At 50.8% G+C, this 27,738-nt stretch overlaps 1 protein-coding gene across 3 annotated transcripts; it reads right to left on the reverse strand.

Annotated features, from left to right (window-relative positions):
- Nucleotides 1-19,923: 19,923 nt before the first annotated feature.
- On the reverse strand, nucleotides 19,924-27,727 carry IRGQ (immunity related GTPase Q). Of its 3 annotated transcripts, none has more exons than XM_019979357.2 (3): nucleotides 27,625-27,727; nucleotides 26,589-27,120; nucleotides 19,924-25,237 (listed from the first exon to the last, which is right to left on the reverse strand). In XM_019979357.2, exons 2-3 carry the CDS (start codon nucleotides 27,116-27,118, stop codon nucleotides 23,899-23,901), a joined length of 1,869 nt encoding a protein of 622 aa, XP_019834916.2. In that variant the 5' UTR covers nucleotides 27,119-27,120; nucleotides 27,625-27,727; the 3' UTR covers nucleotides 19,924-23,898. The 3 variants fall into 3 exon arrangements, with proteins under 3 accessions (XP_019834916.2, XP_019834914.2, XP_019834915.2); XM_019979355.2 differs by having other exon boundaries at nucleotides 27,580-27,702; XM_019979356.2 differs by lacking the exon at nucleotides 27,625-27,727 and adding an exon at nucleotides 27,432-27,618.
- Nucleotides 27,728-27,738: the final 11 nt, after the last annotated feature.

Genomic DNA, 27,738 nt, shown 5'->3' on the forward strand with positions numbered 1-27,738 from the left:
AAAATTTAAAATAAATAAAGCTATATTAATAATAGTTATAGAAAGAAAGGAAAGCAATAATGATGAAAACATTCTTAGGAAATATTTCAGTCCAAAAGAAAAAAAAATCATCTAGAAATCTGTTTGGGACTGGTATTTGGCTGTGGTTTTGAATAAATGGGTTGATTTTCTCTTCATTCAATATATACATTTTTCCTGATATAAAAAGAAATGGGATCTGACTGTGTTTTAAGTGGTTTGTGTTATTTGGGGCAAAGGATTAGGAGCAAACATTCAAATATTTTTTCCTAAGTGAAATTATTGAAAGTTGATGCAGAACAACTTGATAAATGAAATGTTGCTCATATCCAAATATATTTGACCTTGTCCTTGGAAAAGAAATGCAGCCTGGCAGCTGTTGAATCTCTCTGTTCAGTGTGTCAAGGAAGATGATTATATTTTCAAGACAGACCTGAAAAGAAGGTGAATATTTTGCACTTTTGATATTCTTAGGAACAAATAACTTATTTGGCAAATGGTGTCATTTTTACATTGTTTTTGTTTTGTGTTGTGAAACAGGCATTGAAGTTGATGTTATTTTAAGAATCTTACAGACTGGAAATAGAAATAAAGCTATATTAACAGTAATATCGGAGAAGGCAATGGCACCCCGCTCCAGTACTCTTGCCTGGAAAATCCCATGGACGGAGGAGCCTGGTAGGCGGCAGTCCATGGGGTCACTAAGAGTCGGACCCGACTGAGCGACTTCACTTTCACTTTTCACTTTCATGCATTGGAGAAGGAAATGGCAACCTACTCCAGTGTTCTTGCCTGGAGAATCCCAGGGACAGGGGAGCCTGGTGGGCTGCCATCTATGGGGTCGCACAGAGTCCGACACCACTGAAGCGACTTAGCCGCAGCAGCAGCAGCAGCAACAGTAGTTATAGGCTTAAAAAATATATTGCATTAGAATCTAGTAATGTCTGCTCTGGTAAGAAGACAAAAGTGTTCCTGTGTATTTTTCTTTATTTAATTTTCCATTTGTAGTTACAGTGTGCAATGTGTTTGTTTAATTATGTCTTGTGTTTGTGGATTATAAGGAATGTTTGTAATCTGTTTAATAGAGAATGAATGTAAAAATTGTTTGAATTGTTTAGAAATATAGGCAGGGCCATTGTCTGTTTTTATGGAATTAAGTGTTCTCAGTATTGTAAAGTAAGCTAATAGGTGGGTTATAACATGTTGTGTAGTTTCACCTCGGAGAAGTGTGGCCCCTATAAAAGAAGAATTTGTTCACGCTCAAGCCAATTACATAATTGCTCTGCTTCCATGTTTTCTCCTAAAATCCTCTGTCTAGCCTACCCACAAAGCACCTCTAATCATTTTTCAGTTTTGGCTGTCTGATTTGAATTGTCTGCTTACATGAACTTTTCAAACTATAACGTGCCGCAGTTTACCTTTTACAACTGATAGGACCTTTATTTTATGATTATTATCAATCTTTTTGGTCACACTGCACAGCTTGTGGGATTTTAGTTCCCCAACCAGGGACTGATTGAATCTGGGCTCCTGACAATGAGAGAGTGGCGTCGTAACCACTGCACCGCCAGGGAATTCCCTAGGACCTTTAGAATAAGAATGTGTGTTCAAGGAAAACCTCATTGGTTAGAATGTCCTTTGTAAGGTGGAAAAAGCACCATTTAAAATTCAGTGCACGTCAGTTCAAAGACTAGTGGGACTTCCCTGGCTGTCCAGTGGCTAGGACTCCGCACTTCCAATGTAGGGGGCCCGGGTCCGATCCCTGGACACTGAACTAGACCCTGCTGCCATGTGCAGCTGCAACTAAGACCTGGCCCCACAAAATGAATAAATGAAGACTGGCGATGTCAAGCATCAGTGAAGGTGTGAAGCGCACATGCTGCTGAAGGAAACGTAAAGTGGAACAAGCCCTTTGGAAACCAGTCCATTTGTAATAGGTAAAACAAATCTGCCTGCATGCCTAATCACTTCAGTGGTGTCCGACTCTTTGTGACCCTATGGACTGTAGCCTGCCAGGCTCCTCTGTCCATGGGGCTCTCAAGGCAATAATACTGGAGTAGGTTGCCATGCCCTCCTCCAGGGCATCTGCATCTTCCCAACCCAGGGATCGAACCTGCCTATCCTGTGTCTCCTGCATTGCAGGCAGATTCTTTACCACTGAGCCAACAGGCAAGTCCTAGATCCAACTGAAGACCCTACAATTTGACTCTTTTAGATAGTTACCCCAAAGAGAGCTCTATACAGAGGATTGTACAAGAAGGTTCATAGCAGCTATGTTCATAATAGTCAAAAAGTGGTGGGGAGTTCCCTGGCGGTCTAGTGGTGAGGCCTTTTCACCTTTTGACTGCTGGGATCTGGGTACAATCCCTGCCTGGAGAACTAAGATCCTGAAAGCCGCGAGGTGCGGACAAAAATAGCCACCAAAAAGTGGCCACAGTCCAGAGGCCCGTCAACAAGAGAATGGAGGAACACGTTGAGATCTCCGCTTCCAGTGAAACTTCTCAACAATAAGGTGGAACAGGCCGCTAACCTACACACAATATGTTAGACCCCGTGTTCCTGGCTCCACCAGACTCTGCTGGACGGACTTCTAACCTGGCCCCACAAGCTCTCCTTGATGGCGCTATGACAAATTGCCTATCTGTCACCCCTGCCTGCTGTGGATGCTCCCTGAGGGTCGGGGCTTGGTTTGGTTTTGTTCACTACTGGTTCCTGAGCTTAAGCCCAGCTCTGCTCCACACTAGCATTAGCACCTCGTCAGCTCAGCTTTTGGAGCCTCAGTTTCCTTATCTGTAATTGGGGATGATCACCCTATGTAGGATTTATGTACATAAATACCACGGCCACAGGGCACAGCTCATGAAGGGCACCCTGTCACTGCCAGTCAGGAGGTCGCTGCTCAATTACTGTGTTGAAAGAAGAAAAGAGCTGGACTCTCCTTATCACAAGGTGGATTAGAATCTACCTGCCAGTGCAGGGGACAGGGGTTTGATCCCTGGTCTGGGAAGATTCCCCATGCTACAGAGCAACTCAGCCCATGAGCCAAAAGTACTGCGCTTGTTCTCCAGAGCCCTGGAGCTGCAACGACTTAGTGCACATGCCATAGCTACTGAAGCCCGTGTCCCGTGCTCTGCAACGAGAGAAGCCCACGAACTGTAACTGGAGTGTAGCCCCCACTCCCAGCAACCAGAGAAAGCCGATGTAAAAGCAATGAAGACCCAGCACAGACAAAAGTAAGTAAACGGATGACTGTAGGAAGGCTTCTGCCAAAGCTTCCGCATTCTGCCTGAATAAAGGCACAGAAGACCACATGAGGGCGGAAGGCAGTTACGGGGCCCGAAGCACTCTGGGGCTCTTTTTCTAAATTTATTTATTTGGCTGCCTTGGATCTCAGTTGCAATACTTGGGATCTTTGTTGCAGGATCTTTCATTTGGGTGACTGGGCTTAGTTGATCCCAGGCATGTGGGATCTTATTTCCCTGACCAGGGGTCAAATCCATGTCCCCTGCATTGCAAGAAGGATTCTTAACCACTGGACCACCTGGAAAATTCCCTAGGACTCTTTTATTTGGCTCACAGAATGACAAGTGACTATGACCCCCAAAGGTTCCTAGTCTGCCACCCCACACAGCCAGGAACATCCGATGACCCGATCTGCAATGTCACCTCCCAGCCGGGAGGTGGCCTGGAGACTCTGCTGGCACCCCGCTACAGACAAGAAGGTCCCCACAGCGGAGCAAGGAGCCTGGGCTTGTGAGGAGGCCAGCCCGAGTTCAAATCCAGCCCTGCCACTGCCAAGCTATGCAGCCCTGGGTGACATAAAATCTCTCTGAGCCGCGGTTTCCTCATGAGTGAAGGAGTTGAGGGGACACAGAATGCTAGCCATTGCAACGCACAGCCACTGTGGCGGCACCTAAGTGTAAACAGTGTGGCAGCCTTATAATACCTGTAAGACCGCGACACCTCTGGGAGCCAGGATCTATCTTTATCTCCATTTCACAGGTGAGCCATTGAGACAGGAAGCAGCTATGCAACTTCCCAGAGGTCACGAGTTTGGGCTAAAGTGAGCGTCAGCTGGGCTGCGTTCCTTCTAGACGTTCTGGAGGAGAATTGTTTCGTCATCTTGTCTCCAGCTCCTAGAGCCCCCTGCCCTCCTTGGCAGTGGCCCCTTCCTCCAGCTCCAGAGCCAGGAGTGGCATCGCTCCAGCCTCTGCTTCCATCCCCACAGCTCCTCTGACTGGTTCTCCAGTCGCCCTCCTTCCCTGATAAGGACCTTTGTGATGACACTGCTTCCCCCCAAATCATCCAGGCCTATCTCCTCTCCTCGAGATCCTTACAGGGACTTCCCTGGTGGTGCAGTGGCTAAGACTCCGCCATCCCAGTGGAAGCAGTCTGAATTCGATCCCTGGTCGGGGAACTAGATCCCACAATCTGCAGCTAAGTGTCTGCACGCAACAACAAAAGATCCCGCGTGCCACAGCTAAGACTCAGTGTGGCAAAATAAATAAATAAAAATAAATAAGTATTTTTAAAAAATCCTCAAAAGTCCTTTTCTGCATGTAAAGGACACATGTACAGGTTCTGGGGATGCGGACAACTTTTGTGTGTGTGTGTATGTTGTGGTGGCTCAGTTGTGTCCAGCTGTTTGCGACCCCTCGGACTGTAGTCCACCAGCCCCCTCTGTCCGTGGGATTTCTGAGGCAAGACTATGGATGGGTTGCCATTTCCTCCTCCAGGGGATCTTCCCAAACCAGAGAGCAAATCCAATGTCTCCTGCACTGATAAGTGGATTCCTTACTGTTGAGCCACCAGGGAAGCCTGTGACACCTTTAGGGGCCCATTATTCTGTCTACCATGCTTTGCAAGTTCTTCCTCAGACAGGCATCACTCAGTCCTCACGACCACATTGGGAGGAAGGCTCAGTAACCCTCCCGGTTTTACAGATGGGGAAACTAAGGCCAAGACAGGAAAATCAATGGCTCGCACATCACACACAGCTAATGACTGGCAGAGAAGTTCAGACCCAACTGCCTGAGTATAAGCCAACACTGCTTTCTAACTCCACAATTTCAGTCCTTTGATAAAATCTCAACATCTTAGAACTTTCCCAGTGGTACAGTGCTTAGGACTCCGAGCTTCTACTTCGGGGGCCCAGGTTGAATCCCTGGATAGGGTACTAAGATCCCACTGCTACGTGGCATGGCCTAAAAAAAAAAACAAGACTCAACACCTCTGCCTCTCCCACATTATAAAGCATGGGGCCCTTCATCCAGTAGGATGTATACATTTATATTTTAATGACTGTTTCTTATTTCACATATGGGCTCCCTTGTCTTCCTTTTTGATAAATAGAAAATTTCTGATTAAAAACATGGAAACAACCCAAATGTCCATATGAATGGATACATATTTATGATATTTATACTACAATGGAACGGTGAAAGTGTTAGTTGCTCAGGCCTGTCCAACTCTTTGTGACCACATGGACTGTAGCCAACCAGGTTCCTCTGTCCATGGAATTCTCCCAACCATGCTAGAATGGGTTGCCATTCCATTCTCCAGGGGATCTTCCAGACCTAGGGACAGAACCCAGGTCTCCCCCACTGCAGGCACATCCTTTCCCATCTGAGACAATGGAACAGTAGTCAGCTGTAAAAAGCAATGAAAGACTGATTCAAGTTTCAATGTGGAGGAACCCTGAAAACCCGATGCTAAGTGAAAGGAGCCAGACACAAAAGACGGCATATTGCATGATCTTGAGTGAAGTCGCTCAGTCGTGTCCGACTCTTTGTGACCCCATGGACTGTAGCCTACCAGGCTTCTCCATCCGTGGGATTTTCCAGGCAAGGGTACTGGAGTGGGTTGCTATTTCCTTCTCCAGGGGATCTTCCCGACCCAGGAATCGAACACGGGTCTCCTGCATTGCAGGCAGACGCTTTACCCTCTGAACCACCAGGGAAGCTCCTGTATGATCTTATTATATGAAATGTCCAGCACAGACGAATTCATAGAGAAGACAAAAAGGTACATCAGTGGTCCATACACACACTAGTATACAAAGTAGACAATCAAAAGGAACTGCTGTACAGCACAGGGAACTTGTTAGGGTCCACAAGGGCTCAGAGCGTCTTACTTACAAATGTCCCATTGTGGTGACCTGACAAACAAGGGATGAAGTCACAGTGGCCACATTGTCCAGGTAGCATCCTGTTTTTTCCTTAAGGCGATATCCTGTTTTTCCCTGCTGGTGCCGGTTTCTCAAGACCACCTGACTACCTGACCATGAGACCCCTCCGACTACAGGATCACAAGACTCCAGTTGCAGGTAAAGATAAACTAAGACACGCCCCCACTTCAGGGCACAATTTCCCAACAATAGGATGTAAGAAATGTTGGCTGTAAAGGGAGAGCACTGGTTTCTCTCTAAAGCCAGTCGTTTTTCTCTTCCTGTAATAAATTTTTCTCTCCCTGAATGCCCAGCTCACGCTCTTTTTCTCTGTGCTCACCTTACAAAGTATACTCAATATTTTGTACTAACCTGTTTGGGAAGAGAATCTGAAAAAGAATACATATAAACACATATAAGGTATACATAAACGAATCACTGCTGTACACTTGAAATGAACACAACACTGTTGAATCAACTCTACTCCAACATAAAATAAAAATTAAAGGGACCTCCCTGGCGGTCCAGCAGTTAAAACTCTCAGCTTCCACTGGGGTGGGCACAGGTTCGATCCCTGGTCGGGCAACTAAGATCCTACATGTCTTGCAGCGCAGCCAAAAAATTAAAACAATATAAAAAGGTTCCACATCCATGAAAGGCAATGATATGAATCATTTGAAAGAATAAGGTAGACCCTGATGCCATAACAATAGACCTCTAAGATAAGGTTACTTGGGAAAAAGCAAGGGAGAGGACCATGTACGTACAACGTACTTTCCAAAGTGGGGTAGGGGTGAATATATATGTTTCCCTGTGGACAGAGTGACTTGAGGAACCAGCTGAGAAGCTGCTTACGGTGATCGCCACTGTGAAGACCTGGGTCGCGGGGAAGGGAGGGGAAGGGCAGGAGGGGACTGAAGCAGATGGCCTGTGATGAGGACTTCCTGTTCAGTGTACGCCCTCCCTTTTGTGCCTTTCTGAGTTAAGCACTATATTCGCATAGCACCCATTTGAAAAGTAAATCTAATAAAACCACAGTACTTATCTCCGACAATGGACTCCTATGCAGAAATGAGAATGAACCCTCTGGAGCCACACCCAGCGAGGAAGAAGAACGAACAGAATGAACCTAATGCACAATGCTGGCAAAGAGCAGACCAGCCGGGGGCGAAAGTACTAGATGCCCACTAGAAACTGTGTGACTCTATTTACCTACAGGCAAAGGTAATCGGAGCTGTTAGAAATTGGGGTTGTGGTTCCCCTTGTGGGGGGCAGTGACAGGAAGGAGCCCAAGGAGACGTGGGTGGGGGAGGCGTGTTCCGTTCCTTGATCTGGTGCAGAGGACGTGGGCTGCGCGTGTGTTGATTCACTGGACTGTGCCTGCTGTACACACGTGTCATGTCAGAAGCAGGCAAGAAATTTCAAACACGACGATGAGAAAAAGGGTGATGAGAAAACACTGAAATACAGAAATGGAACATGTTCACTTGCTACTGAACAATTCCTCTAAGAATGTACCTCCAGCAGGAGACTAGAGCCACCACTCTGGCCCAGGAGCGGTTAGCCAAGAGGCTGGAACTGCCAGCCAGGGAGAAGGTGATGGGCTGGCAATAGAGACTCTTTTCGTCACTGCAAACCAAAAACTTGTGTGGGGCTTTCACGAGCTGAAACCCAGATGGTAATACATAGATGCTGCGAGATATTATTTGAGGCAAAAAATACAGAGTAGAAGGAAAACCTATAGATCAGTCTATGTGGCCTGAATTTACCACTTATCACTTACTTGAAAAGAACCAAGACTAGATTCAGTGAGTGTGGAGTCACCTTGTATGCTGCTGCTGCTAAGTCGCTTCAGTCCTCTGGCTCCCTCACTCCCCACATTCTGTCTCTTCTTGCTCCCACTGCAGCTACAGTGCACAATTAAATGGGAAGTTCCTGGTCATAAAAGAGCCCAGCAGGATCATCCGGCAATACACATGTGAATCCCCCTCTTTACACAAACACTTGCGTGGTGACAGCGCACTATTGCAAACATTATGTCACCGGATTTTCACGATAACCCTGGGCTCAGATCACATTATTCCCAATGGACAGATGAGAAGACAGGTTCTGCAAGATGAATCCATTTGCCTGAGGTCACAGAGTGAGTAAGAGGGAGAGATGCCGACTTGAATCCAGGTATGAGAGATTAACTTGTCAGCCACCTGGATCTCTCTCGGTTTAAAATTCTGGCTCTAGGCAAATTGTATAGCCTCTCTGGGTCTAGTTTCTTCATCATGTAAGGGGATAATGAATAGAATTGAGGCTATGGGATTTTTATGAGAATTCAATGAATTAACCCATAGGAGGTGCTTAGAATGGTGACTGGCAGGTTTTTTTGTTAGTTGCAGTTTCCCACCTGGGCATTGAACCTGGGCCCTTGGAGAATAGAGTCCTAACCACTGGACAACGAGGGTATTCCCAGACAGTTGTAATGCTGAATAAATTATCTCTCATTATTCTTACTGGACCATGTTAGGGAACTATAGATATTTAAACACCTAAGGTCATTCAGTAAATCTTGTGGGCTTGTGTATTATTCCTGGTAGGAGAATTCTCAGCTTCTTCCTAATTCTCAAAATGGTCTATGAACCAAAACGTTTTCAGAACCACCGGGTAAGACAGACAATAATATACTTAGCCCAATTCCGTAAGCCTTGCATCCAGCATCCCTCCCCAAACACCCAAATGTTCAGAAGGGAGGAATGTGACCAAAATTGAGAAAGACAGGCCTTGTTTGGTAGTCCAGTGGTTCAGAATCCATGTTGCCAATTAGGGGGCTGGACGGTGGGGGGCAGTGGGTGCAGGAGGGAAGAGGGTCCCAGGATCACTTCCCGGACAAGGAATGAAGGTCCCAACACGTCATGTGGTATGACAAAAAATTGTAAATAACTTTTTTTTTAGACAGAGACTTCCCAGGTGGTCCAGTGGTTAAGACTCCATGCTCCCAATGAAAGGGGCCCTGGGATCCAATCCCTGGCTAGAGAACCAGGTCCCACCTGCCACAATTTAAGAGTCAACACAGCCAAATATAAATAAATATAAAAAGGAAAGAAAGTCAACATAGGAACACAACGAAGCAAGAAAAAGGTGGCTAGAGCACCCACACTGGGTTCAGCTCTCAGCACCGCCATGGATGAGGGGTGATAACAGCTCTACCACCACCCGACTCCCTGCAGAGCAGATCACGCAGGGCAACCCCCAGGCAGCCCCTGGGAACACGCTAGCCCTCTTCTCCCACCAGTTCCTTATGCCTGATGGGAAGAGCCTGTTGGGAAGTCTGTCACCATCCTGGGTCAAGCTCCCCTTTTCCCTTTGCTCCCTCCAACTTCACCAAGCTCGTACCAAAGCACTCTGCATTCCACAATGGTCACTAAGACTGGCCACTTCACTTTGGCCCTTCCCAGGCCTCAGTTTCCCCATCTTTAAAATGAGCTTGATTGGCTTAGATGATAAGGACCTTCCAGTACTAAGCCCAGGGACTTCAGAAAGCAGGATGCGTGCCAATGATTTACTCTGTTCCAACTGAGGATACTAAGGCCCTGAAAGGAGCAGCAACCTACACAGGCCACACACCGATTCATCCCTGGCCTAGCCTTGCATCACCTTTCTCCTCTGCTAAGGGTACAGAAGAAGGCTGAGTGCCGAAGAATTGATGCTTTTGAACTGTGGTGTTGGAGAAGACTCTTGAGAGTCCCTTGGACTGCAAGGAGATCCAACCAGTCCATTCTGAAGGAGATCAGCCCTGGGATTTCTTTGGAAGGAATGATGCTAAAGCTGAAACTCCAGTACTTTGGCCACCTCATGCGAAGAGTTGACTCATTGGAAAAGACTCTGATGCCGGGAGGGATTGGGGGCCGGAGGAGAAGGGGACGACAGAGGATGAGATGGCTGGATGGCATCACTGACTCGATGGACGTGAGTCTGGGTGAACTCCGGGAGTTGGTGATGGACAGGGAGGCCTGGCGTGCTGCGATTCATGGGGTCGCAAAGAGTCGGACACGACTGAGCGACTGAACTGAAGTGAACTGAAGGGTATAGGGACCACACTGCTCACTGAGTATGCTGAGGCCGAAAGGGAAAACTGCCTCAGCTCACGTCCAGTTAACTCCAGAGCAGAGTCTGGACCCTGGACTTTCAGACTTCTATTAAGGAATGGGGGCAGGGAGACTGCTCTGGGCAGGTCCAGTGATTAAGACTCGGAGCTTCCACTGCTTGGGGTACGGGTGCCTACCTGGTCGGAGAACTAGCACCCTGCATGCCACATAGCAGGGAGGCCAAAAAAAAAAGATTGGGGGGGGGGTGCGCAGAATCACCTGGAGCACCATAGAGACGGTCTTCTCGCCCGCCCTGGCTGCCCGCCATTTACAGTAAGTGCCTGCCTTCAGGTTTTCTACACAGAAGTCTGGAAAAAAGAGTGGGAAAGGGAATGTTAGGGTTCAGAGATGAGAGCTAGGTCCCCAGCTCTCAGATTAATCTGAGGGTGCTCTCAAACCCTCTGATATTCCCCAGGTTTAAGTTTCCCTATTAATCCCCACACACTCTGGGGTTTGAGGAAGAATGGATACTTGTATATATGTATACAATAGCTACGTTCCTTCGCTATTCATCAGAAATTACCACAGCATTGTTAATTGACTGTACCCAAACACAAAATGTTTTTAGTGTTAAAATAATAATTGGAGAAGGAAATGGCACCCCATTCCAGTATTCTTGCCTGGAAAATCCCATGAACAGAGGAGCCTGGTGGGCCCCAATCCATGGGGTCACAGAGAGTGGGACATGACTGAGTGACTGAACTGAACTGAAGGCCTACCGCAACAGGATCCCCTCTACCTATGGCTGGCTACCCTCCCCACAGCCACCCCCACCCCCCCACACACACATAAAATTACACCCCCAAAAATACACACACACACACGAAAAAATATACATACACACGTGAAAAAATACACACACCGACACAAAATCTCTGATCTCAAGATCATGTGCCTGAGGTAAAGGATCTCAATAAAACACAAAGTATGTTTCCAAACCAGACACACACCCAACCTTGAGTGCTTCCAACCGTGCCTCAGCTTTCCAATGCGGTTTCTGGGCATCTGGTACCGTGCCCATCCTGGCCCAAGGACAAGCACCCCTCTGTTCAGTCTCTGAGAGACCCAGAAAAGCATCTTGGGGTGGGGTTGGAGCTGCAGACAGACCAAACACAGAAAAGGGGGTATTGAGCCAAGCATGCCACGGCAGAACAAGCCTGGACTTGCTGGGCGCTCCCCAGTAGGGCCTCAATCACACTGGGCACCTCCTTGGGAAGAGAGACAAGGGAGAGGGAATCTGAGTCCTAGCACTGTTATATCCTGCAGGAAACAAAATGACCTGATTTTGATCTTGGGCTTCAGGTAAGGAAAAAAAGGAGGGGCACAGGGGGATGAAGGGGGTGAGACCAGATGGAGAGAGGGTTGGAAGCCCAGACTCCTGGGGTCCCCATGGAGAAGGGGGCTGAGCACAAGATGCCCATGTTCCTTTTGGATTCTTGTTCCACCTCCCCGACTCAGAGCTACAGAGACCTACCCTCAGATCTTACATCATCTTTCTTAGCCAAGGAGCAAGGTAGATCCAGACCCGCCCCTTCTCACCTTCTTATAAGATGAGCTCAGGACCTGGGACTGCATCTTCACTCAACCAACCATCATGAAGCCTTACACAAAACCTGAGACTTTCCTGCTAGCCCCCATGCTGCTCTGCACCCTCCCGGGTCTGGGTAAGTGACTAGGGGTCTGGACTCCTGGAATCCTGAAATGAAGACTATGGGAGAGCATTTAGCCAGGTCCTTGAAGGTGAGGGGGAAAGAGGAGGTGTCCTGGGAATTCAGATTCATGGAAAAGGCAGAGGGTAAAAGAGAGAAAGCCTGGGTCCCCAAGGGAGGAAGAGTTCAAAAACATGTGGGTTTAAATCTCTGAGAAAGGAAGGGTTTGGATGGGCTCTGCTCCCCTCCCCTCCGACAGTGTCTCAAAATAAAATACCTGAATTCTAGGAATTCAGATAAGAGTATGATTAGAAAAAAGAAAGTGAGGTGAGGGGGAGAGATTTCCTTTCTCCCAGGACTCTAAGGAGTTCAGGTCCCCAGTGTCTTCTTTCCTTAGATGCAATTCAGGCAACTCCACTTTCCCCAGGACCCAGTTCCCCTGTGTCTGGGCCCCAGTTGCCTCCTCTCTCAGGACCAAGGAGCCAGGCCCTTGTCCTCCTAGTCCTCGATCTTCCTTCTTGACCTGGGTTGCAGATCCCAGCCTCAGGTACCCCTGCCTGAGTGACTATGCTGTCTACCAGACTTAAATGTACCGACAAGGAAGAGGGTCCCACTTCTGAGAATCAGCTGGACCTGGAGGTTCACAGAAGTCCATGAAGGACTTCCTCAGTGGTCCAGTGGTTGAGAGTCTGCCTGCCAACGCAGGTGACATGGGTTCGATCCCTGGTCCAGGAATATTCCACATGCCTTGGGCAAACTAAGCCCTCGTGCCACAGCTACTGAGCCCATGCTCTAGAGCCTGTGCTCTGCAACAGGAGGAGCCACCACAAATGAGAAGCCCAAGCACCGCAATGAGAGAGTAGCCCCCACTCTCCACAACTGGAGAAGCACCCACAAGAAGCAAGGACAACCCAAAATAGCCTAAAATAGAAAAAAGAAAATTAAAGGATTAAAAACAAACAAAACACGCATGGAAACCTTCAGCAGGACTCCTTACTATCCTTCAGCTTTCTCAGAGGGCTCTAGTGTCCAAATTCCCCAACCCTGTAAGTAGGTAAACTTGCTCCTTGGTGGAGTTGCTGTCCACCCCTGGAAGCAGCCTTGCTGGCAGCAATATAGCATATCTGATGGAACTTCAGATAGTTCCCTGTTCAGCGGCTCATGTCCCTCTTGTGAATAACCAGGGAGACACCTTTCCCTCTCCTTCAGACCCCCCGCCCCATCCCCTTCTGGACTCAGAAGTCATGGCCCAGAGACCACACCACTTGGACTAGAGCCTCTCTCTCCATACCTCAGGGTACCCACTAGGCTGTGAGGTGTGTATCAGGGATGGAGCCATATGCATTGGAGAAACGAAGACATGCGCCCAGGACGAGGACACCTGCATCGTCATCACGACTGAGACTAACGATAGTAAGAGGGTAGGGAATAGCGTCAGATCCTGGGGAGGTGGGGGTGCTTTCAGGGTAGCAGATACTACCATGCTCTGGGAGAAACCTTTGAGTGAAGAAGGGGCGAGAAAGAGGAAAGGAGGAAAGAGAATCCAGTGGAATGACAGAAACCTCTGTTGCCAAGGATTTCTGAAAATGAGACTCCAAAGACATGATGGGGGAGGGGCAGATATAGAGAATTTCTTAGGCAAGAAGGGATTAGGAAAGGACACAGGGGAAGAGTGAAATCCCTGGTCGGGGGCGGGGAATCTAATATGCAAAAGGTGTAGGGGTGGGTGTAAAGAAGACGGGTGAGTTGCAAAGAATGTGATTAGGTTGACTCTGTAATCAGGTATAGCCCACCAGGCTCCTCTGTCCGTGGGATTTTCCAGGCAAGAATACTGGAGTGGCTTGCCATTTCCTCCTCCAGGGGATCTTTCCAACCCAAGGATTGAACCAGTATTTTGTGTCTCCTACATTGGCAGTGGGGGTTTTTACCACCGCACCACCTGGGAAGCCCAAGTATTGAAACAGAGAGAGAGAGAGAGAGAGAGAGATAAGGACAGATAATCCAAGGACTCAGTCCATGAGTTTTCAAAGAGACAGACAGGACTGAGCATCCACCCACCCAAGCTCTTGGGGTACAGAGCAGAAACCCTAGGGCTGGAGGAGACCAACTTTGGTGGAAGGGGGAAGGCCAGGGAGACTGGAAGAGACCACTTCAGGCAAGACCTGAGAGTAGCCAAGGAGGGCAGCAAGAGATCATAGGCAGGAAGTCTGGGGAGTGACCCTGGGAAATCTTAGACGAAGAAGGAGACGGGTGTTACAGGGTGGTGGCTGAGGGCTGCATCCTAGGATATGGTGGAAGGAATTCCAGGGTGTAGGGAAGGGCTGAAGGCTGGAAGAGACCAGTTCACGCAGGTCTGGGGGTAGTCATAGGTGGCCTACCTAGAAAAGACCTCTCCAGGTGTGACCTTTAGAGAATGGCAGTGAGGTGGCTGTGGAGCAGAAGGGACTACTCAGGAGACACCAACACAGCCGGGGGCGGAGGGAGGAAGGGTTGGGTTCAATACTCAACCCTCCAGGCCTTGCCCCAGACAGATCAGGGTATATGACTTTGGGGAGATGGAAGAGGCCTCTCTAGACAGCAGTGGGCTGGGGAAGCTGTAAGGTGATGGAAATACCCCGGGACCAGGGTCCAGACCAGGGCTCCTGAGTCCTCTGTCCACCCTCATGATGCAGAGGGCTCCGTGGACGTGACCAGCTACAAGGGGTGCTTGAAATCCAGCGAGTGTGACCCGGGATTCCTCTCCATCACTGTGGCTCCGGAGAACACATGGGGTACAACATGCGCTGCTGCCAGAGCGATGGCTGCAACCACAATCCCCTGCCTGGTAAGCCCCAGCTGAGCCTCACGGCTGGAGTCCCTCCCTGCCCACCCCTCCGCCCACCAGAGCCAGCTGTGAGCACCTGTCACTGACCTGCGCTGTCACCGGGGCAAGCGTCTTCCTTGCGCTGAGCCTTGGGTTCTTCTCCTGTAAACTGCAGTGTCCAGGGACTTCCCAGGTGGTCCAGTGACTAAGACTCCATGCTCCTATGCAGGGGTTGGATCCCTGGTCAGGGAACTCAATTCCACAGGGCGCAACTAAGATCCAGTCAAATAAATATTATTTTATAAAAACTCAGTGCCGGTTAGTGACTAGTGTCCCCGTGCTGGTTGTGAAGTTGGAAAGGACCTAATGTCCCTGTGCACCTTATCCTCCACCCTCCTCCCCAGCAGTCAGGAGAAATCTGACAGAGAATGGCCTTCGGTGTCCTTCCTGCTCCACCTTCCTCAAGGAAACATGCACCCCGACTGAGGAAACGTTCTGTTTGGGTGAAGAAACCCGCTGTGTCACCATGACTGGCCTCATGCACCCTGGTGAGGGGCACCTGGATTTCAGGAGGAGGGCACAGGGTTCCCAGAGGGTCCCAGAACTGGAGCCTCATTATTCCAGATTCTTAGGGAGAAAGTGGCTCCAGAGAAATGGAGGAAGGTGGCTGGGGCATGACCCCTGGATTGGGACTGGGGAGGCATTGGAGATCCTGATTCTAGTCTGAAATCCCCTCCAGCAGGTGTCAAATTTGCTTCCCAGGGATGTGCTATGGAGAACACCTGCCACATCAAGCCTGGGACCCTGGTGCCCTCAGGCTCTCATTTGCTGACCATCAAGAAGATCAGCTGTCTTCCAAGCCCCCAGGCTTCTGGCAAAGCTGAGTGAAGAACTGAGGCCCATATGGTGTTTGGTCTCCATTCCTTCTCAGCTATAGCTTCCCACGTGTCTATAAATTAAACGAATCAACAGAACAAGGCTGTCTTTGTGCTGTGATGCATTTCAGGGAGATGGGAGGCAAAAAGCAGGGGTCTCAACCCTGTCGAACCCCCTCTTTGGAACGAGGAGAGGGAAGATGCTACCTTTTGTTAAGGGATTACTTCCTGCTGGGTCCCTGTGCTAAGTGTTTTCCACGAGACAGCTCATTTCATAATCACAACTCTGTGAGGGTGAAAGTATTGTCCCCATTTTACAGAGGAACAAACTGAGGCACGGATTGTGGTGTCACTTGCCTTTGGTCAAACAGTTGGGAGCGTCAGACTCCAGAGTGCATGATCACCTCTCCCGGTTAACCTCTTTTTGCCTCAGTTTCATGTTTGTAAGTGGTGGATATTAATATTTATAACCTCACAGAGCTATTTGAACTGTCAAATGAAAAAAAACTAAAAAAGGACTTAGTGCAGTGCCTAGCACCTTAAAGGAGGCTCTCCTGGTTGCTCAGATGGGAAAGAATCTGCCTAATAATGCAGAAGAGGCAGGTTCAATCCCTGGGTTGGGATGATCCCTGGAGGGGGGCATGGCAGCCCCAGCATTCTTGCCTGGAGAATCCCATGGACAGAGGAGCCTGGCAGGCTGCAGTCCATGGGGTCACAAAGAGTTGAACACAACTGAGTGACTGAGTGAGGCACTAGCACCTTTAAGACAGTGTTGGTTCTGGAGACAATGTGTCTGGCCAAATAGCTACTATCCTAATAGCTGCCACTTACTTACTTAATAGCTGAGTAGGCATTAGTTGGCAGGTGCTAGACCTTGTCATCTATCAGGATAGACTGAATTATGCTAAGGTAACAAAGAAGTCCCCAAACTCAGTGGTTTAAAACAACAATGTTGTGTTATTGACAAAGGTCTATATAGTCACGACTATGGTTTTTCCAGTAGCCGGGTATGGATGTGAGAGTTGGACCACAAAGAGTGGTGAGCGCCAAGGAACTGATCCTTTTGGAGTGTGCTATTGGAAGAAGCACAAGCTGGAATCAGGATTGCCGGGAGAAATATCAATAACCTCAGATACGCAGATGACACCACCCTTAGGGCAGAAAGTGAAGAGGAACTCAAAAGCCTCTTGATGAAAGTGAAAGTGGAGAGTGAAAAAGTTGGCTTAAAGCTCAACATTCAGAAAATGAAGATCATGGCATCTGGTCCCATCACTTCATGGGAAATAGATGGGGAAACAGTGGAAACAGTGTCAGACTTTATTTTCCTGGGCTCCAAAATCACTACAGATGGTGACTGCAGCCATGAAATTAAAAGACACTTACTCCATGGAAGGAAAGTTATGACCAACCTAGATAGCATATTCAAAAGCAGAGACATTACTTTGCCAACAAAGGTTCGTCTAGTCAATGCTATGGTTTTTCCAGTGGTCATGTATGGATGTGAGAGTTGGACTGTGAAGAAGGCTGAGCGCCGAAGAATTGATGCTTTTGAAATCTGGTGTTGGAGAAGACTCTTGAGAGTCCCTTGGACTGCAAGGAGATCCAACCAGTCCATTCTGAAGGAGATCAGCCCTGGGATTTCTTTGGAAGGAATGATGCTAAAGCTGAAACTCCAGTCCTTTGGCCACCTCATGCGAAGAGTTGACTCATTGGAAAAGACTCTGATGCTGGGAGGGATTGGGGGCCAGAGGAGAAGGGGACGACAGAGGATGAGATGGCTGGATGGCATCACTGACTCGATGGACCTGAGTCTGGGTGAACTCTGGGAGTTGGTGATGGACAGGGAGGCCTGGCGTGCTGTGATTCATGGGGTCTCAAAGAGTCGGACATGACTGAGCGACTGATCTGATCTGATTGGAAAAATCTCTTCAGAGTCCCTTGACTGCAAGGAGATCAGACCGGTCAATCCTAAAGGTAATCAACCCTGAATATTCATTGGAAGGACTGATGCTGAAGTCTCAATACACTGGTCACCTGATGTGAAGAACTGACTCACTAGAAAAGACTCTGATGCAGGGAAAGATTGAAGGCATGAGGAGAAAGGGACAACAGGGGATGAGATGGTTTGATGGCATCAATGACTCAATGGACATGAGTTGAGCAAGCTCCTGGAGATGGTGAAGGACAGGGATGCCTGGAGTGCTGCAGTCCACGATGATGCAAAGAGTTGGACACAACTGAGCGACTGAACAAGAACATTAGTCAATTAACGCTATGATAATGTTGTATAACAAACCATCCCCAAACTGAGACTTGTAACAAAATGCATTCTGCTTCCTCTGGTTTGTAGGTATCTGGGGCGGCTCTGTTTCAGGTTCTGAACTGGTGGGTTTCGCTCCAGTTTGGGAGAGGGACTCTAGTTCTCCTCCATGGGGTTTCAGTCTTCTGGGATCTGTGGCTCCCTGGCTAATATCTTTCTCATGGCAGATGACAGGGACAGAAAACCCAAGTGCACCAAAGGTCCCTGAGGAGGTTGGGGATGCTAACATTCCATGGAGTAAAGTAAATCATATGGTTTAAAGCCAACCTCAGTAGAGTAGGGAAGGATGCTCCTCCTTCCATGGCCCTAGTGAACCCCAGGGGGAGAGGCGGAAGAAGAGCAGTCTGGCCCCCTTTGGCCCCACCCCCACCCCTGCCAGACAAGTTTCGTAACCAACATGATCTCTTAGGGTCATGAACTGAAAATGATCCACTTTATCTTCACAACTACTCCTTGTGATAGGCACTATTATTCTCAACCCTGTTTTCAGAAAAACCTGAGGTTCTGAGAAGGAACATCACATTGGACATCACCATGCAGCTAAAAGGTGGCAGAGGTTAAGATTTTAATCACTGGGTCCTGTTGAGAGGGAGAAAGAGACCACATCTCAGAGAGGGGACACACCTGTATCAGTTATCCATCCTTTGCTATATAACAAGCCCCTCCAAACCTCACTTAGAGTAATTGCCTATATAAACATATTTATATAGTTTTATTTACTTGGTTGTATTGGGTCTTAGTTGCAGCTCACAAGGCCTCCATCGACTCTTGCAGGATCTTCATTGCAGAGCATGGACTCTGTAGCTGCAGCTCACAGGCTCAGTTGCTCTGCGCCATGTGGGATCTTAGTTCCCCAACTAGGGATTGAACTTGAATTCCCTGCATTGCAAGGCAGATTCTTTTTCTTTTTTTTTAAAGAAAACTTATTTATTTGGTTTACGTAAATTTAATTACTTTTTAAAGAAAATTTGTTTGGCTGTACCAGGTCTTCGTTCTGGCGTGTGGAGTCTTTAGTGATGGTATTTGAAACCTTTAGCTGTAGCATGTGAACTCTTAGTTGTGGTATGTAGGATCTAGTTCCTTGACCAGGGATCAAATCTGGGCCCCCTGCATGGGCAGCGCAGAGTCATGCAAGATCCCTTTTGTGGCACATGGACACTCTAGTTGTAGCTCCCAGGATCAGATGAACAGTGGCATCTGGGAACTTAAGTTACCCCCCAGGGATTGAACTTCAATCCTCTGCATTGCAAGGCAGATTCATAACCACTGGACCACCAGAGAAGCCTCTAGAATAATTGTCTTGTATTTACCTCATTCCATGGGTTGGCAATTTGGTCTAGGATCAGCTGGAGGATGGTTCAGCTGCCGGTCAGCTAGGCAGCTCTCTTTCAGAGGGCCAACACTAATTGGGGTGTCCTGGCTGACTCAGCCACATGTTATCTAATTGCCGTGCAGGTTAGCCTGCACTTCCCCATGTGGTCATGGTGGCAGGGGTCCCCAGGGCAGCAAGAGAGATCATCCCAATCCATGAGCACTTGCCAAGCTTCTGCTTGCATCACATTTGCTGTGAGTCCAGTAGTCAAGCAGATCCAAAGACCAGGTCTAAAGTCAGAAGGGTCTATCCAAGGCCATGGCTGCAGAAATGCTGAACAGACTGGGGGCATTAATGGGCCATGCTAGTTCTAGAGTTAAGAGGTTTACTATCACAGCCCCCAAGGTTAAACAATTATTAGGCCACCCCATCTCCTCCAGAGTGGTAAAACTCAAAGTCACTGGACTGCAGCCCAGGGAATTCTATCCTGCACACATCCCCACCATCCCTCCTCTCCAGGGACCCAGGAGGCCTCACCGTTGGACCCCTTCTCCATCAGACACAGGGGTCTAGGCTTCCAGTTGATAGTTAGAATCCCAAGCATCTTCCCCCTCCTCTCAAACCAGCAATGAACAGACACACAATGGAATTTCTACTTTTTTATTCACTCCTCCAAAAAGCACCACACACAGGTCAACCCACCCTTGAGTCTCCCGGCTTCATGGTTCCTCATCTCAATGACACAAGTCTATCATTATCCAGACAAGTAGGAAATTCATCTAAGTTGATGAGGCTCTGTTCCTCCTCTGCTTCTGGCAATGGCAACACCAAGATTCATCAAAGGTTTCCTAGAATTTCTGCCTTCAAGGGCCTTCCAGCCTGCAGATGCCATGTAGGCTCACCCTGAAGGCAGCCAGTTGTCCCTCCACAAGTGAGTCTTCAGTCTTTTCTGTTTGGATGCGCCCAGAGACCGATGCCTCGCTGGCAGCTTACTGCTTCCAGAGCCTAAAGTTCAATCCCTTTAGAAGTCATGATTTAAAAGGCAACCACTCCCAAAAGACAGTCGTTGACCCCCAAGGGTGCCAAAATACAACTACTTAAACACAATCAGCACACTCTACGAGGGACAGTGACACAAGAAAACAAAACTGGGTCTTGCTTTCTCAATCTTAGGCAGGAGTCCCCTTGGCGGGAGGGCAGAGAAGCATAGGGTAGAGATGTCAGACAGGGCCAAGTCAGAGATGGTGTCAGAGAGGTGGCACCCTGAGCAAAGGCACGGGGATGAGACTAATGTTTGAGGGCTTCCAGGAGGGGCTGCAAGCCTATTACTGTACACAAGAGAGAACAGGGTACAAACGTGTCTGCGTGGAATGCTCAGGACAACCCTGCGGGTAGATTCCACTTGCTGACTCACTTGCAAAAGGCCACCCTTATAGTCAAAGGGCTGTCTGGCCCTCGGGCAATGCAGACAGAATTCCTGGTGATACTAAGGTTGTTTTTTTTCTCCAGTGCTGTGTCTACTCACCATGTTTGTGGTGAACCAGGGGAAAAGTTTACCTGCAACTTACTTCTCATTAATTTAGAAAATGCTTCTCATCTTCATTATTGGAAAACTATTCAACATCACTGGGACAGCGTGGGTATAGGAAACGACTTCTTCAAATGTAAGTTTCATGAAATCTAAATAGAGGTCGAGTATTTCTGATGAAAATTCATCATGTGAATTGAGATGTGCTACAGAAATACACCCGAGATTTCAAAGACGTAGCATAAAAAAGTTCTTTCCTATATTAATTAATGTTGAAATATTTTGGATATATTGATGTGAGACGTTAGAATTGGTGTCATCTGTATCTGTTCCCTTTTCCTTTTTCAATGTGGCTACTAGAATACTTGAAGCTACTTGTGTGGCTCATGAGCTTCCCAGGTGGCTTAGGGGCCAAGAACCTACCTGCCAATGCATGAGATGCAGGTTCAATTCCTGGGTCCGGAAGATCCCCTGGAGAAGGAAACGGAGACCCACTCCAATATTCTTGTCTGGAAAATTCCACGGACAGAAGGGCCTGGTTGGCCGCAGTCCCTGGGGTTGCAGAGTCAGACACAACTGAGTGACGAAACATGTGGCTGATGTTCTGTTTCTACTGGACTAGCTGTTCTGTGTGTTCCTGTTTCTGCCCATGGCATGCAGGCTTGATGCAGAGGCTTGAACCACAGTTGAAGTGGGGAGACAGTGTTGTGCTGGGTATCATAGAGATGGATGAGGAACATTTTCCTAAGGCCGAAAGAGCTTTGAGGACAGTGCCTGGAGCCATTCAGTATAGTGCGAAGTGCTTCCCCCTATCTGGGCTACCTCAACTTCGATGGGACAAATTGTGCCAGTGGTGGGAATTCTAGTGAGACCTGGGGGTACCACCCCTTAGCTACCTGCCCCTCAGACTGGTTACGCTTATCTTCAGCTGTCAAAGGAAATAGGGTCTCGAAAGTGTTTATGCTCATTCTCCAGCCCTTTCATTTCACGGGTGGGAACACAAGGCACTGGCTCTGGTCACCCAGAATGACATGGCAAAGCCGTGCTGGCTGCCCGGGCCCCCTGACCTCCGACAGGTGTCTCCTCTCCTAGGAGATGCTTGTTCCTCCTCCATCTCCCACCTTTTCCCTGCCTCGGGGCAAGAGGCTGACGACCTAAATCCCAGCCCTAGTTCTGCCACTGATTAATGAATTAAATATTTACTAAGCACCTTCTGTATGTCAGGCACTATTTGAGGGGCTGAGGGTACCGCACAGGGATAACAGCCAATACACAGGTAAATAAATAATTTTCTAAAATCATAATTGCTGCAAGAAAAAAAAAAAAACTCAGTGGAGATGAAAATAAGGGTTGGGTGTGAGCTACTTCGGTTATAATGGTCAGGAAAGGTCCCTCTTGAGGGGACATTTGTGCTGAGATCTGATTGGCAAGTAGATCTGGGAGCAGAGCATTCTGGGCAGAAATAACGGAAACTATAAAGGTCCTGAGGCATGACCCCAGGTGACCCACTCAAGCATCAGAAGGAAGATGAGGATGAGAGGGGGCAGGAAATGAAAAGAGGCAGGGAGGAATCTTGCTGTGTGCTGTTGGGCCTAGAGCCTGCCCTCTCTGTGCTTTGCTTTCCCCATCTAACGTAACAGAGATTCTGCTGGATGGCCTCTCAGCTGCGCTCCATCCCCCAACCACCACCCCGCCCCGTTCTCTCTCTTTTTGGCATTAAAGAGTTTTGTGACTTGTTGCTTCTCCTCTACTGGTAGCTGGCAGCCTAGAACATCCCAGGCACTGTGGTTTCTGCCTTTGCCTCCCTGCGACACATTCCCATGGGCTGGAACACCTGCCCGGCTGTTCTGTGGGCCCCTGGCTCACTGAGGCCTTCTCTGTGTCTCTCTTGGGGACACCTGAGGTAGCCACATGGAAGTGTTTGGATTAGTCCAGCAGTACGGCTGTGTTTCCCAAAAGGCGGGTATACAAAATAGCAAGGCCAGAAACGGTTCAGGCTTAATGACAGAAGAAACCAAGACCCAAGAACGATAGAAACCCCTAAGGGAGAGCGGGATAGAGTCCCCAGAGAGCCCCATAATTGCCCAGCACCTGAAAATGGGGTCAGTCACATCCCCTTCCAGTCAAACTCAGAGGAGGGGAGCCACCAGGATCTAAATCCATTAGGGATTCTGGGGAGTTCCCTCTGAGGGATGGGTTCCCGCCCTTCCACAGTCAGAAAGCCTCATTCCTGGTCTCTGGCTACTCCCCAGCCCAACCATGCCCAGAACACTCTTGCTTCCTCTCGTGTTTTGTGGTACCATCCTCCTCACAACAGCGGGGAAAGAAATCTGCGCCCCCAAGCTTCTGGAGGGGCAAATATTACACCCCTCCGTTTCCCAAGACCACAGGGTCTCCAGCTCTCTCACACAGCACCCGATTCCCTCCTCTACATGGATACCTTCCACCACCCATGAATTAGAAAGCAAAGACCTCAGCCCTCTGGGGAGCCAGGCATTCTGAGAGTCCAGAGAACCGTCCTTCCCCCACCCCCAGAAACCTAGATCTTATATACCTTTGTGGCTCAGAAGCCCAAGGATTTCAGCTCCCTGGGGAACCCAGACCACCCCTCCTCCATGTCAGAATCCCTAGTGTGAAGGAGACCGCCTTCATCAGCAATCAGGGCGTCCACCTCCTCCTCCGCAGGGGGACTAGACACCTATTAGATCTAGTTTCTACTCTTGAGAGACCAAGATAGCCCCCTTCCAGGAGTCCAAACCCTCAACTCCTTTGAGGAGTTCCATAGTTTGATGGTCCCCAGAGAAATTAGGAGTCCCGTCCTCAGAACTCTATTTCCCTTCAGGACCCAGGAATCCTGGTGACCAGACGTCACCCACTCCAACCCCTAGTCAGAGCCCTCATTCCCTTCAAGCACCCAGGATTCTGACTGGCGGACCCCTTGCTCTGCGATATCTCAGGCCCAGACATCCCATGCTAGAGTCTGGACCCCGTGCCCTCTCCCTCTCACCGGGTCTTGAGTCCTCTGGCCCTGGCAGAGCCAGGCAGCTGGGGCCCAGGGCACACCAGGAAGCCCCAGCCCTCAGCCCAGCTTTCACTGCGCAGGCACCTGCGGCGCCAGCACTGCCTCGGCGTCCGCGCACATCTCGTCCAGCGCCTGCAGCAGGACGCCGTGCGCCGCGCGGTAGCCCAGGCCCCCGGTGGCCGCAGCGCCGCCCGCCGGCCACAGGAAAGAGAGTGCGCCCAGAGCCGCGCCCCCGGCGGTGCCCTCGCCTGCCCACGAGCCCAGCCTCGCCTCCACTTCGGCTCGCGTCACCGGGCCCGGGAAGCGCGTCCGCTTGGCCAACTCCCCGGGAGCCAGGCCCAGCGCGCGCTCGCGTCGGGCCAGCGCCGCGGGTTCGAGCCCCAGCGCCCGCCGCCACTCAGCTAGCTGACCCCGCAGGAGTGCCACGTCGCACGCCCAGCCCAGCCCTGGGACTGGGGCCGCCGCCGCCGCCAGGCTAGCCAGCAGGGCCGGCCGCCACGCCCCGGCCCGCAGCGCAGCAGCCTTGGTCCGGGCCGCGCGGGGAGATGCGGGCGGCAGCGCGAGCAGCAGCGCCCCCGCCTGGGCCGCGGGGAGCGCGCGCCGCAGCCACTCGCACAGCCCCGGGAGCCCGCCCGGCCGCAGCGGGAACACGGGCGGCGGCGCCTCCTCTAGCACCTCCCACGTTTCGTCCTCGGGGCTCAGGGCAGCCGCGCGCTCCGAGTCCCCGCTGCCGGATTTCTTCGTGCTGACGCCCACTGGCTGCAAACTCTCCGTGCCTGCTTCCTCTGAACCTTCCCCACTGCCTCCCTTTTGCAATCCGGGGCCGCGGTTCTCCTTTCCATCACTGCGGGCATTCTCAAACCCCTCTCCGTCTGCGTTCTCTAAGCTCTCGCTGCCAGACTTCTCTGCCTTTTCCTCTTCTTCCAGAGACTCTGGGTCCTCGCCCTCGCCGTCTGTTCGCACACAGACCAATGGTGTATCTGGTAGCACCAAGGGCCGGACCTGGGCCCAGTCCTTCTCAGTGGGTGCCCCAGGGGTGACGAGGATGAGAGCGTCGTAGTGGGTGGTCGGGTACGGGGCGACGGTGGTGTCCGCGGAGCTCAGAGGCACGCTCCAGAGCACCACGTTGGGGCGCTCTGGGGTCGGGTAGGGCGTGGGCCCTGCAGGTGCTGCAGCAGGCACTGCACCCGGATCTTCAGGATCTAACCCGAGAAGCACGTTCAACACAAGGCCCACGTCAGCCCTACCGGCCACGGCCAGGTCCAGGCGTGCGCTGCCCAGTCGCTCCAGGCCGGCCCGAACCCACGACAGGGCCGCCTCCAGGCCCCCAGTCTCAAAGGCCTCCCGCACAGCCTCCAACTCCGCAGCGCCCAACACCTCGAAGCCATCCTGAGCTGGTGGAAGGAGCCTGCGGTGACAGGGAGGGATAGGGTCAAGGGCAGAAGAGGAGCTCGAGGCTGGAGAGCTAGCCTAGGGGGTCCCACCAGGCTAAAATGACAAGGTGGAGTTTGAAGCAAGAAAGGGAGTAAAGTGGCTAAGTCGTGTCCGACTCCGCGATTCCATGGACTGTAGCCTACCAGGCTCCTTCGTCCATGGAATTTTCCAGACAAGAATACTGGAGTGGGTTGCCATTTCCTTCTCCAGGGGATTTTCCAACCCAGGGACTGAACCCAGGTCTCCATCATTGCCTAAAGTAAGGGAGGGACTGCTGGGTTGAAATCTGGCTTCCAACAGAGCTGAAAATGGGGAACCGGCTAAGTCTTCCCCGGGGGGGTTACACTCTTTGGGAGCTGGGCTTTCCAAAGGACCTGCAGGATTAAGAAAAGGCCATGCTGAGTGGGGCAAAACTCACAGAGAGTGAGCCTTAGGGCAAAAGAATCCCGAATGGATTGAGGGACTAAATGAAAATCATGGACTAAATGCTCTAGGTGGGCAAGGTCACCAAGGGCGCTCTTTCTTGAGCAGAGGCATTGGCAGGAGTGTAAAGTCCAATGAGGGGAGAAGCCTCATTTAACAGTGGGGCCTTAGCAAGGGCGTGGGGCTAAGGAAAAAAGAAGGGTGGTGGGCTTGGAGCTGCTGCCCCTCCCTTTCAACCTCTTTCAACCTCTACAAAAGGAGACCAGGCCGCTTAGGGTGGGGCGGGGGTGGGGGGGGGGAGTGGAGAAAAGACAGGAGATAGCCAGCGGGTGGGTACAGAAAGAAAAGGGAGGGGATTAGAGAAACGAAATGGGGGAGGGGGAGGGCCCCTTAAACGACAAAGCTCACTGAGGGTGTGGCTCTCTGGAGACTTCGATCCCTTGAGAACCAAGCAGATGGTGAGGAGGAAAGTGAAGACTGGAGAGTGGAGTCTTCGGGTACAAATTTCACGGGGATCATGAGTTTGGATGCAGCCCCCCTTCACACCTTGGCTTGGGGGCAGTGTTTGGGCTTTAGGTCCGGGCCCCTCCTAGAATTCTGGCAGGGTAGCGGGACTTGTGAGCTCAGAGTGCTAGCAGGAGCAGGCTGGATGACAGGCTGGGACTTCCAGCTGATCCTTGGATGGGGACTAGATGACAAAAGCACAGAGCGCTAGCTTGAGGTGGGGCCTCGTGGAGCTCATGACCTGCACTCAAGGGCAGGATCTGGAGCAGGGCTTTCAGCAGACATCGCTTTAAGGTTGGTCCCAAGCTGCGGGCTGACTTCAAAGAACATCTTAGGGTGGAGGCATAGAGTAAATAAAGCTCCAGCCTCTTCCACCCACCCAGAAGCTCCGCGCTTACCTCTGCAGCGCCTCGGCCTGGCTCCGCAGCGCCGCTCGCAGGCGCTCTAGCTCCTCGCAGCCGTCGGTGCTGAGGCAGTCGGTCCGTGGCACGAAGAGAGCCGCGGCGCCCAACCCGGCGCTGTCCAGCAGGGCCGCGGTCTGATCCCGGGCCTGGGCTTCATTCTGTGACTCCTCGGGTCGGAGATTACGCACAGCCAGCAGCGGGGTCCCTCGGGCCAGGGCGGCCCGTGCTGCCTCCCCCAGCGCCGGGGCCAAGGGCTCCTCATTGCCCTCGGGGCCTGGCAGCACCAGTACCAGCACGTTGGCCTCCGCCGCCCAGGGTCCCGGCTCTGCGGGTGGGCAGCTCAGCTCGCCCAGGAAAAGGCCTGGGCCTGCAGCTCGCAGGCTGGGGAGCCCGGAATCCGGCCGTCCGTCGGGGATCTCGACCGTCTCCACATCTCTGTCGCACAGCGCTGCAATCAGCGCAGATTTTCCGGAGCCCGGAGGCCCCAGGAATAAGACGGTCACGTCACCTCTCGGTGGAGGCATAGCTGGGAAGCAAGGAGAAAGGAAGACCTGGGTCACGGAGCACCCAACCTTATTCTTTTCTAGCTTCCCTACTTCGGTCTCACATTTCAGCCGATTATTCCGTCCCTTTCTTTCGTTCTCGGGTACCACTCCCAGGCAGACAGAAATCTGGCGCCCAGCCTCTATTCCCCAGGGACCCGGGAGTCCCGTCCGCCCTCCTTCTGGATGGCTTTCCTTTTCCGCTTCAAAAACTCAGAAATTGGCCTCCAGCTCCCAACCCCCTCTGGGATACAGATGTTTTTAACCCCTCACTCCTCCCTTCCAAATCACCAACCGAGCCAACAGCCAGCACAAGGGACGGCGCAGTTGGTAGCAGCTGGTCTGCCCCTGAGAAGCCCCCGCTCTGGGGTCCGGGGACGGAGGCCTAAGAGGCTAGAGCGCCGGGATTCGGGGACGTCCAGACGCTTTCCTGGGGTTCTAACCTGACGTCATTCCCTTTAGGAGGAGGTGTGTCTTGAAAGCCTGACCTCGGGGAGACGGCCCTGTGCGGCGCCTGCGCAGAACGACCGATGGGCGCTCCCCGTCTACCAGCGGTCGCAGGTCCTAGAACAATGAGGGAGCCAACGCGCGTGCGCGCCAGA

Source organism: Bos indicus, chromosome 18 (genome assembly GCF_029378745.1).
Source record: "Bos indicus isolate NIAB-ARS_2022 breed Sahiwal x Tharparkar chromosome 18, NIAB-ARS_B.indTharparkar_mat_pri_1.0, whole genome shotgun sequence".
NCBI classification, from domain to species: Eukaryota; Metazoa; Chordata; class Mammalia; order Artiodactyla; family Bovidae; genus Bos; species Bos indicus.